Source organism: Octopus bimaculoides, chromosome 14 (genome assembly GCF_046866305.1).
Source record: "Octopus bimaculoides isolate indiv1 chromosome 14, ASM4686630v1, whole genome shotgun sequence".
Lineage (NCBI taxonomy): Eukaryota > Metazoa > Mollusca > Cephalopoda > Octopoda > Octopodidae > Octopus > Octopus bimaculoides.
This window is the reverse complement of record NC_142941.1, coordinates 17,163,903-17,176,243: the sequence shown is the minus strand read 5'-3', so window position 1 is coordinate 17,176,243 and position 12,341 is coordinate 17,163,903. Positions and strand designations below refer to the sequence as shown.

General features: G+C 37.1%; 1 protein-coding gene across 1 annotated transcript in view; it reads right to left on the bottom strand.

The window, feature by feature from the left end:
• LOC106881673 (CDK2-associated and cullin domain-containing protein 1) overlaps positions 1–12,341 on the bottom strand; it is a 52,541-nt gene that overhangs the window by 726 nt on the left and 39,474 nt on the right. The window contains exons 7-10 of the mRNA XM_089362431.1: positions 9,381–9,470; positions 6,614–6,755; positions 4,160–4,203; positions 1–431 (exon numbers count right to left, since the gene is read on the bottom strand). The exon at positions 1–431 is cut by the window's left edge and continues 726 nt beyond it. Coding sequence (XP_089218557.1) covers positions 409–431; positions 4,160–4,203; positions 6,614–6,755; positions 9,381–9,470 — 299 coding nt within the window. The 3' untranslated portion in view covers positions 1–408. The remainder of the gene's footprint in view (positions 432–4,159; positions 4,204–6,613; positions 6,756–9,380; positions 9,471–12,341) is intronic.

Below are 12,341 nucleotides of genomic sequence, written 5' to 3'. Positions count from 1 at the left end.
AGTGAAACCATGCTGCAATGTAGAACAGAATCCGCCTCCTCTTTGTTTCGTTTTAAAGACTGAATGGAATCCTGGTTAAAATAAACTCCACATAGTAGAACTAGCAGTCATTGATGAGAGCACATACTACTGGAGAAGAATTGGTTGGTTGCTGTAGTTGTTACTGAGATTTGTTGCTGTTGTTGTTGTTGCTGTTTTTGTTTACTTGTGAAGTTCACACTGTTGTCCAGAGCAAGAACTATGACCGTTATTTTGAGAGGAGGAAGAAGGTACCAGCTGAATAAACTGGCAAGTCAGTAAGCAGTGACCAAAGTGAGTGTGTAGCTAGATTGGCTACAGTCATCAAACAGTTTACATAACACAGGGCTACAGGCTGGCTGGCTGAGCTGGCTGGCTGGCTTGGTTGTTTCAGTGTGAGGGTTGGCCACATCCTGTTAAAAATACAAGAAAAAATTTTTTAAACTGCATCATTTCCAAGATGAAAAAGCAGAAAAAGAATATATATACACACACACATATATATATATATGTATATATATATATATATATATATATATATATATATATATATATATATATATATATATATATATATATAGGATGAGACCCCATTCGGTCATGACTGACCATGGGATTGCACCTAGAAAGTTACCCTCCGAGGCACAAGTTCAGGCAAGGTTGTTTGCATGGAAGGCCAGCAGTCGCCCATGCATACTAGCCTCCCCTCTCCATGCCACTGATGTTATCCAAGGGAAAGGCAAAGGCCGATACGGTTTGGCACCAGTGATGTTGCAACTCATTTCTACAGCTGAGTAAACTGGAGGAACATGAAATAAAGTGTCTTGCTCAAGAACACAACACGCAGCCCAGTCCGGGAATCGAACTCACAACCTCACGATCGTAAGCTCAACGCTCTAACCACTGAGCCAGATCGCTGACCACTACATTTATATTTTTTTTCTCCTTGTTTTTCTCCTTATCTCTTTCTGTGCTCCTTTCTGTTGAAGAGCGTAGCTCGAAACGTTAAAGACTTTCTCTATTCCCGAGCGTTAAACTAATACATCCTTTAGTTGTTTACACCACCTGTCTTCGTCTGTTGTTGTTTTTTTCGTAAATTCTCCCATATATATATATATATATATATATATATATATATATATATACATATATATATCATCAGTAGTTCATAAATTCGAAAAAGAAACACACACCAAAGCATTAAAGCAGTAATAAATTTTTTAGGAAGTTAAAAGTTATGGTCAGTCATAGAGTGACCGGTGGTTTTGCACATATAAAGCACTTAGCAATACAGATGACTCCATCCACAGCATGAACAGTTATTTTTTGCTTACAAAACCAACTGACTGTTACATATTTCTTCCTCCAGTTCTGAAGAGGTTATGTGTCTTCAGCCATTGCCTATACTGTTAAATCAATGGTCTCTCTCTGACAAGCTATAACTTTTAACTTTCTAAAAAAATTTATTTGTAGGTGTGGCTACAGGCACAGTCATGGTTGTACTCATTGCTGACTTTCACTTTACAGACAGCATCCATGTGCATAGCTTGTACAGCTCTCACCAACCATTCATCTATCCCTAGTTTCTGCACTGACCATCAGATAAGTGAGTGGGAGACCCTGTCAAAGACTTTCTCCATGTCAACAAAAGTTAAGTACAGAGGTTTATTTTTTGCTAAATATGTCTCCTGGACATATAGCATATAGCAGGAGTATAGCATCAGTTAGTGCTTCTCCCTGGCACAAAAGCAAACTGTATCTCATCTAGGCTAACTCTCTTTCTAATTAGTTGAGCTATGATCCTCTCAGCAACTTTTGCCAATAGATCAATGCATCATGCTGAAAACAGGCTTAGCTATTCAACAAATAAACATTGATTGATAAAATAAATAACAAACAAAGTACTGAGGTTGATATGATCATCTAAATCTACAAAAAGTAAGGCAGTGCTTGAGCCTGTAAAAAGACTGAAACTAGTAAAAGGCTAAAAAAATTGTTTCAGTGCTGTTAAACAAATTTTCAACAAACCCAAAGAACATGGGTCTTTTTCCTTACTATAAGTTGAAAGTCTGTAAATTTGGTGTGACTGAGAACAAATAATACACAATCAGATGCCCTAAATCCATACCATTCCTATAATAATACAGTCGACAAACCAGTTTGACGATAAAGACAAAACTTGATATATACAAAGCTGTTGTGGTGAGTACATTACTTTATGGATGCGAAAGCTGGGGAGTTGACCAAAAACATGCAAAAAAAACTTTCAATTTCACCTAACATGCCTGTGAAAAATTCTCAACATTAAGTGGAAGCTTGCTTCCCAAACACATGGTTTCAGGTTCAGTCCCACTGCACAGCACCAAGAGCAAGTGTCTTCTATAGCCTCAAGCCAACCAAAGCTTTATGAGTGAATTTGATACATAGAAGTTCCGTCGTGTGTGAAAGTGCTTGTGTCTCCTTTGATAGATAGAAGGGGAAATGATAAAATGACAAACCAGTTTGTGCTATGGAGAACAAGCTAATATGTTGAATCTACATGCTTTCCTAAGAAAATTGCAACTGCAGTGGAGTGAACATGTAGTATGCATGCCTGACTCCAGATTCCCTACAATTTTCTTAGTGAACTAGCAGTTGGCCCTTGGTCATGCAGTGGACCAAGGAGGCGATACAAAGACATTCTCAAGACAAATTTAAAAAGTGTAACTTAGAATAGTTCACTTGAAAACATCTTCCGCAAGATCACTAACGGTGGTGTATTGCTGTGTACTCTGAAGTACAGAACTCAGAATCAGAAATGATCAGAGTAACTAAAGTGGGGAAGGCTGTGCAGAAAGCAAAAGTTCTATCAGGTCCTGATTCTGTTATAATATGCACCCACTGTAACCATGGATTTTATGTCAATATTGGTCTAATAAGTCACCTGAAGATTCACGAAGAGTAAAGCTGCTAATCTGGTCATCTTCAGAGACACGAAAGACGACTGCCATAGCAGACAAACTATAATCACTAGATTCCAAGAAAACAAAGTGGTGACTCTATATTAGCATCAGCCAAAATATGAAGGACAGTTTTTGAAATATTGCATATTTCTCAGATCACACAAAATTTTTTTAATATTTTTTTACTGACTCTTAAAACAGGGTCAGTTATATATTTCCAAAGATTTTTAGGCTTGAGTTGATATAAAACCACCGGAGACCACATCTGATTCTACACTACAGAACTCTGGTTTTCAGTGTTCCTATTAAAAACTTTTCAGTGTAATTCTGAGACTATTCACTTATGCTCCAAACATAAGTTTAACCCTTTAGCATTTAAACCGGCCATATCCAGCCCAAATATTCTATCTGTTTTATGTTGAAACTGACCAGATCTGGCCTCTCAAACCTAACCTACAGTTTCATTCTAAAAATATACAATCACATCGTTAATGAAAAGTATTACATTTGACAGAATAACTTGAATGCTAAATGGTTAAGGAAAAGTTAGCAATAGCTAACTTGGGAAGCAAACTTCTTAAGCCACATATCTAATGCTTGCACTGCTCTCGTGTATCAGCTTAAATGTAGCAACCAATGAGGCAAAAAACTCCTGACCCCAAACATTTTCCAAGGTCATGTTGAATTCCATGTGACTTAAAACACTTTGAGAACTAGGGTTTCCAAATATATCTTAAACAACTGTGGAAGGGTCCTTTGTTGTTTGGCAGAGAACCCCACCTTTGACAACACTGACAGAGCAGATCTATATTTAAAGGCGCTCCAGTCATGACCATCCTGTCTTTTTTGTCAACTAGTACTACAGCTACATAATCCAATGTGTCCTTCCTTTTATAAGATGGTAAGGTATGATTTTGAGAAGCTTTGGCCACTATTTCTAAAAGGTCAAGAGATCATATAGAAGCTTTTATTCTATTTTTTACCACCTGAAACTCTCTTTTTCTCTCCCATTCTCTCCCCATTAATTTTCTTACTTCTTCTTTTCGTCCATCACTTGCCTATCTTCATTTTCCTCTGCCTTTCCCTGTCACTTTTCTTTATCCTGTCTTCAGTCTCTCACAACCTCAAGGACAGCCCTCCCCACAATAAAAAATAAAAAAACCCTCACAAAACAAAGGGAAAATGTTATTCCAGCTTACTTGGTATTTCTTCTTCACTTCGTCGTTTGCGGCTTGAATCAGAGCTAAAAGAGAAATTATGAAATAAAATGTAAATAAAAGCAACATTAACAAATAATTTTAAAGGTATCATCATCATCGTTTAACGTCCGCTTTCCATGCTAGCATGGGTTGGACGATTTGACTAAGGACTGGTGGACCAGGTGGCCACACCAGGCTCCAATCTGATTTGGCAGAGTTTCTACAGCTGGATGCCCTTCCTAACACCAACCACTCCGAGAGTGTAGTGGGTGCTTTTACGTGCCACCGGCACGAAGGCCAGTCAGGCGGTACTGGCAACGGCCACGCTCGAAATGGTGTATTTTACATGCCACCTGCACAGGAGCCAGTCCAGCGGTACTGGCAACGATCTTGCTCGAAAGTCTTTACACGTGCCACTGGCACAAGTGCCAGGAAGGCGACGTTGGTAACGATCACGCTCAAAAGGTGGTATTTGTGTGCCACTGGCACGGAAGCCAGACAGCTGCTCTGGAAACGATCACGCTCGGACGGTGCTCTTAGTGCTCCACTGGTACAGCTGCCATCACGATTTCGCTTTCGCTTGACAACATTGACTGAGCAGATCTATGTTTAAAGGCGCTCCAGTCATGACCATCCTGTCTTTTTTGTCAACTAGTACTACAGCTACATAATCCAATGTGTAAAGGTATGTTGACAAAAAATACTGTTAAATATTAAGACCTTCAGACACAAACGTGAAGAGAAAGACTGAGAAATTCAAATATATTTTTACTTTAATCTGCATTGAATAACATGATTGCACTATGCTTGAAAAACATGAGAGATCAGTTGGGTTGGAATGCTTTTGAGCATAAGTCTCCTTCATCAAGCCTAAACAACAGTATATCAAATCTTCTTGTTTACCAATAGAACATAATGTTTCAACATCAAGTTTAGTATTTTAACAAGATTTAGATATTTAAACATTTTTGGTAAACATTTGACAGGACAACACTGCAAATAACTGGAGGTGAAAGACTATTTTTCTCCCAGCGATTTCACATTGCAATTTGCAAAATGGTCAAGTATTATACTTGCACTGAAGTACAGATTCATGATTTATGAATTCAAATGCATTGCAGACCCCTACCTCTATCTCTGGGTAAGCCGATTTGCACTATGTACTGCAGTTCAACGAGTTGATGTTCAACTGATGTTGAAAATACTTCAAAGGCAGCATTGGTGGTACTTTTTAAGAGCTTTTATATGTCTTCTGTATGTAGTCCAGATATTAGATTCATACAGGAGCATGGGGATGACCACTGCTGTGTATACCATAATTTTTGTGTTGGTTTGAATGTCTTCATCCTGGAACACTCTTGTTTGTAGATGGCCAAAAGCAGCACTGGTGCTCTTATTCACTTAACACTATTATTCATGCAGATATGGGCTGGAGTTAAGGTTGTTTTAGTCATGTCAAGTACTGTTGTTGGCACTCTGTCGCTTACGACGCCGAGGGTTCCAGTTGATCTGATCAACGGAACAGCCTGCTCATGAAATTAACGTGCAAGTGGCTGAGCACTCCACAGACACGTGTACCCTTAATGTAGTTCTCGGGGATATTCAGCGTGACACAGTGTGACAAGGCTGGCCCTCTGAATTACAGGCACAACAGAAACAGGAAGTAAGAGTGAGAGAAAGTTGTGATGAAAGAGTACAGCAGGGTTCGTCACCATCCCCTGCCTGAGCCTCGTGGAGCTTTAGGTGTTTTCGCTCAATAAACACTCACAACGCCTGGTCTGGGAATCGAAACCGTGATCCTATGACCGCGAGTCCGCTGCCCTAACCACTGGGCCATTGCGCCTCCTGTCAAGTACTAGTGTCAAGGGAAAAGACATCTGGTAACAATCTGTAAAAGTGGTTGGTGTTAGGTCAGGCATCGGCAATAGAAATCAAAACTTCTGGTAAAGTTACCATGATAACTAATGTCATTTTTAGGAAAATATTTGTTTTTCATCTGCTTAATAACACAGAGTATGGAATTATGTATTGGATTTTGGATCTGAGACGTTTGTGAAGAGATTAACTTGAGTTTAGGTTGAAGCAAGCTGAGTGATGCGTTTTGTCCAGAAGCACAAAACAGAAATAGCCTCTAGAAGCAAAAGTTTTGAACATATATTCTTGAGGTCGGTAACCAGTGCAGCACCTTAAACCTTCAGTTAGGGTGAATCACTGAAAAACCAAGAAAGTTATATAAAGGCATGGGGAAGGAAAGGCTTCAGAATATTGTGCATTGCAGAGAAAATGAAACTGAATCAAGAGAACTTGGCAATATGCTATACAACAGAATATGTCCACTACATGCTAGCATGGAAAAAGAGAAGTCAAAATTATGGTGATGACGTTTAGAAAATGCAAAGATAAGAAAAATATAGTAAAAAAAAAATAGAGAAAGAAATGAAAAATTCTACAGACCAGCTGAACTCTGGGTTATGTAACAACTCTAGTTGCATTTTTCTGTCTTCAGCACCATATTCATCCAATTCTGATATGGAGGTTGGTGGTCGGATGTTGGGAATGTATTTGGCAAATACGTCTGGTTTTAACTGGGCATAATCTAGAAAACAAATGTACACACATATACATCACTGTCTAAATTCAATATTATCAAAAAGTGGGTAGCTGGAATGCGTCTTCTTACAAGGACCACTGGATCAATGAATGGATGTTACACCAAGTAAGTGAAAGACAACAACTGAACATTGTGAAAAAACACAAAAGCTCATCTATTATGGTTGTATTCAAAGAAGCAGAGGTTTGGAAAACATTATCATGGAAGGAAGAGTAGGGAGTATTAGACCAAGAAGAAGGCAACAAATGCAATGGATGGACAATATAACATGTTGGTGGGACAAGAATGGCAAGGCGGCTGGAGAACTTGCACTTAATGAGGAAGATTAAGTGCAATGTGCTGCAGGCATGTGATACGTAACAATGGCAATGAGGGAGATGTGTATGTATACATGTCTTTTGTAGTTACATATTGATGAAGGATATAAACATTGTTAAGAAAAAGAAAAAAAAAAAAGACATTTTCATCATCAGAAATGTAGCAAAGCAGTGATTGACCCATTAGGAACCTATAACCAACATTATTGTCCACAAATCATCATCATCATTGCTGCCACTGCCACCACCATTTAACATCCATTTTTCATGCTGACATGGGTTGGATGATTTGACAGAAGCTAGCAAGTTAGAGGATTATGCCAGGCCCCATTGTCTGCGTTGGCATGGTTTCTATGGCTGGATACCTTTCCTTATGTCAACCACAATTATAACAATGAAAACAGCCGAGAAAGTGACACTCTTATTACCACTTAATGGGGCTACATAGCTGGTGGAGCAGGACTATTAAAAAAAAATTTAATAATGGAACGATTTGTGCTATATTTCTTAAAACACTTTCGCCGCCGCCGTTGTCATCGTCATCATTATCATCATCATTTAATGCCTGCTTTTCATGTTAGCATGGGCTGGATGGTTTGACAGGAGCTGACAACCCAGAGGACTGTGCCAAACACTGGTGCCTACTTTGAAATGGTGTCTGGCTGGATTCCCTTCCTAATGCCATCCACTTTACAAAGTGTACTGAGTGCTTTTCATATAGTAAGCAAGGTCACCAAGTAGCTTTCAAAACAAAACCCTTCAACTGAGGAGGGAGTCAGCTTTGTGTGGTAGGTGAGGTTAGAGTATGACAAGGGTGGCAGAAACAGGTGTCTTACTGTAAAAGAGATACATGGCTACCCCAGTGTGTGTGTGTGTGTGTGAGAGAGAGAGAGAGGGGGGGGAGGGGGAGAGAGGGGGAGGGAGAGAGAGAGAGAGAGAGAGAGAGAGAGAGAGAGAAATGGTGAAAAAAATGTGTTGGGGTAACATTTCAACAACATAAAGTAGTTTCAACTTACATTTGCATTAAAACTTGCTACATTATTGAAACTATCACCATTATCATCATTCTTTATGTCCATTTTATTTATTCTATTAATTCTTATATATTATGATATTTGAATATACTATTTATTAAGATTTCTACAGCTTGATGCTCTTCCTAATGCTAACCACTTTACAGAGTGTGTTGAGTGCTTTCATGTTGACCTGAGCACTTTCATGTGGCACAGGCACGAGTGCTTTTTATGTGACACTGGAATAAGACTATGCAGGGCCAATCCCCTTCCCCAGGGGGAGCAGCCTTAACACTTCTGTTATGGTGGACAGCAAGGCACCAGATAAATAACAAATTTTATCATTTTAACTTGACCCTGCATTTCACTTAGCATCTCATATTTTCATTTTGTTGAATGAAGCAACCCTGATGACAATGATGGAGTTAATCCAAATGTAAACATGAATTCAAAAATATCACTAAAGGAAAATAACTCCCGTGAGTGTTCTACATTCAAAATACAAATGAGCATTTCCCAACATGAGACATACGCCCCACCGATGGAGCATGAGATCCAAAATTTTTTTTTAGTGGAACATGGAATTGTAAAAATCATTTTTTCACAGCAAACATACCACACCTATACTCAGCTTAACCAAACCAATCACTCCAGCCAAGAATACTGTGAAGACTGTTTGCTACAGTATAGTGTTATTCTAAATCCTTTGTGTGGATATTTCTTTAAGGAAAATATATTATTATGAAATATGATATATTAAAAGTAAAGTTGCTTTTTTTTTTCTAACCACTGGTGGGACATACATTTTTCTGGAAAGTTATAGTGGGGCCTGGGGGAAAATAGGCTGGGGAAAACTGGTTTATATTGCCCAAAAATTTAAGATCTCATTGCTTCTTGCTTTTAGATATTATACATCCCTAGAGGGAGGTTTGTATCTACTAAGTGCTTGGATAATTTTCACTGATCAGAGTATTTCAACTCAGTATGTTACATGTATGAGATCCACCATAAATATACTTTTCTACACTAGGCACAAGGCCCGAAATTTTTGGGGAGTGGAGCCAGTCGATTAGATTGACTCCAGTATGCAACTGTTATTTAATTTATCGACCTCAAGAGGATGAAAGGCAAAGTCGACCTCGGCAGAATTTGAACTCAGAACGTGAATACCCACCATAAATATTGAATCATACACATTCAAGAAAGTCCCATACTCACTCCTTCTCTCTCTCTCTCTCTCTCTCTCTTACTGTTTCAAATACAAACACACTAATTCTTACCTGGATTTAAAGAATAAAGGTTTTTGATAATGCTTGCCATCACAGGAGGGGATATAGTGAAGGGAACAGACAAAGCTTTCTCCAACAAATCTGCAAAGATACAAAGGAGGCATTTAGAGACATGCTATAAAAACCAAAAATGGTGGAATCTTAAATGCTGTTCACTACAAACCATCACTTGGTATTATGAATTTAAAAAAGTAAAATTATTGGATTATTTCTTATAGAAATGAACAAAAGTTCAAGAAAGTGATTAATAAGAAATTTCTATGTCAGCTTTAACAAAAGAAGTTTTGTGACTTTTTGTTTTCTTCTTTTTCCTAAAATATTTTAATACTCCTGGTTTAACCCCAACACATACATAACCTTTACTACTTCTATGAAATAGATGGGGCAGTCACACATATGAATGCAACTATAATAGTAGATTTATGGGACACAGGCACCAGATATCCAGTGACTGCTAGCATCTCATAGATTTGCTTGTTTGAAGCTGACCTGGGGTTAAACAGCAACAATTGTTGTTATTTTTTTTAGTACCAGATTATCTTTGACCAAGCAGAGCTATAACCAAAGGCATTCCCACTGCAACCAACTCATCTTTTTCCTTTGTACAGAGGACCCAAGATTATATCATCTGTGTCCTTTTCTAATATTTGGCTCCTATTTGTAGAAGATCAAGCAACCATTCACAGATATTCCTTTGTATTTGTTATTGGCAAGATGAGTCTATAATTGGATGGAATTCTGGTATAAACACCCCATAACTTTTTTATTTTTTGGAATTTTCTGAAAATTTTTGTGAATTTGTGTTCTACACATAGGGATTCATACAATTATGCTTTAAAAAAAAATCTTTTTTTGTGTGTGTGATTTAATAGTAATTTAGGTGTTACTTTTTGGCACATCCCATGACCACCTAATACCTTCCTCGTTTCTTTGTCATTTTGACATGTATTGATGTTTTTCGATATTTTTCTCCCCATAAACACATTTAATAGAATGATGATGCACCCAAGAGTGGTCCATTGCTAAGATTTAAGCAAAAAATTTGGACTGTCCATAAACTGGTTTTAAAAAAGTGAAACTTTTAGGATTTATAGGGCTGGGGGAGGGGTTAAAAAAGCTATTTTTTTAATGGTTTTTTTTTCATAATCGTATAAATTCTCATATGCAGAACACAAATTTGCGAACATTTTCTGAAAATTCAAAAAATTAAATAGTTATAAGGGGTTATATGGGGTGCTTATATCAGAATTTTGTCTTCATTGAATTCTCAGTTGTAACCTTTTCAATTTACACATCTCACTCACAATTCCATAAATCCCTTCAGGAAGGCATGCATGCATATTCTCAAATCTCACTTCTCTTACAAATCTTAGATCTTTAAGCCTTCATAAGAGACCATCGTTGTTAAAAGTTGAATCCCTCAAGTTAGTCTCTGGTCACTTTGATCAAAGACAGTGAAATATGCCAATTGAAAATTTGATTGTTAGCCTTATATTCAAACTATCAGATGTATTTAAGATATATTTTAGAAGAGGGAGAAATAGAAAAGACAGTGCTGGAAGGTATGGTAGGAAAAAAGAAAGTAATTGCAGAGTGTAATGAGAGAGGGACTGTAATAGCAGCTACATTTGCTGGCAAGAGAATGACAGAGCAAGTAGTTAATAATAATGGCACAAGGCTTGAAATTTGTGGGGGAGGGGAAAGTCGATTACATTGACTCCAGTACATAACTGGTACTTATTGTATCGACCTTGAAAGTAGACCTCAGCAGAATTTGAAATCTGAAAGTAAAAACGAATGAAACACTAAGCATTTTGCCTGGTGTGCAAACAATTCTGCCAGTTTGCTGCCTTTTAAAATTTGTGGGAGGGGATCAGTTCATTACATTGACCCCAGTGTTCCACTGGTACTTAATTTATCTATCAGCTTTTTTACCCCTTCCTTTCTCATTCATATGATGCTCTCTTTGCTATTTATCTCCTCTGCCTTCACCTCTCACTCTGGCTCTATTTTATATATATATATATATAATATATATATATATATATACATACACACACACACACACACACACAAATATATATATATATATATATATATATATATATATATATATATATATATATATATCTATATATACACACACAAATATATAAAAAGACAATGCTCATTATTATATTAGGAGATTATACATACATTCTAACACTTCACAATATGTTTACATATATACATAATTCTATACATCGATCTAAAAGAACAGGACTACTAAAGGAAGACCAGAATTTAAGAGAAGGGAAAACCAAAATGTCACGTGATATTCATTGAAGGATTTTATTTAAGATATTCTCATTTTGTTGTTGTTATTATTATTAAGGCAGCAAGCAGGCAGAACCATTTGCATCCTGGGCAAAATGTTTAGCAGCATTTCATCCATCCTTACGTTTTGAGTTCAAATTCCACCAAGCTCAGCTTTGCCTTTCATTTTGTTGGGGGTCAATAAAAATAAGTACTAATTGAACAGTGGAGTCAATATAATTGACTTATCCCTCCCTCAAAATTGCTGTCCTTGTACCAAAATCTGAAACTATTATTATTATTATCATTATCACTATTATAATTATTATCATTATCACTATTATTATTATTATTATCATTATTATTATTATTATTATTATTATCATCATTATTAAGGTGGCAAACTGGCAGAATAGTTAGCACACCAGGTGAAATGCTTGGCAGTATTTCTCCCATCGTTACATTCTGAGTTCAAATTCCGCCAAGGTTGACTTTGCCTTTCATCTGTTCAGGGTCGATAAATTAAGTACCAGTCAAATACTGGGGTCAATATGATCAACTTTCTCTCTCCCACAAAATTTCAGGCCTTGTGCCTATAATAGAAAGGATTATTACTATTATTATTATTATTATTATTATCATCATCATTATTAGTTC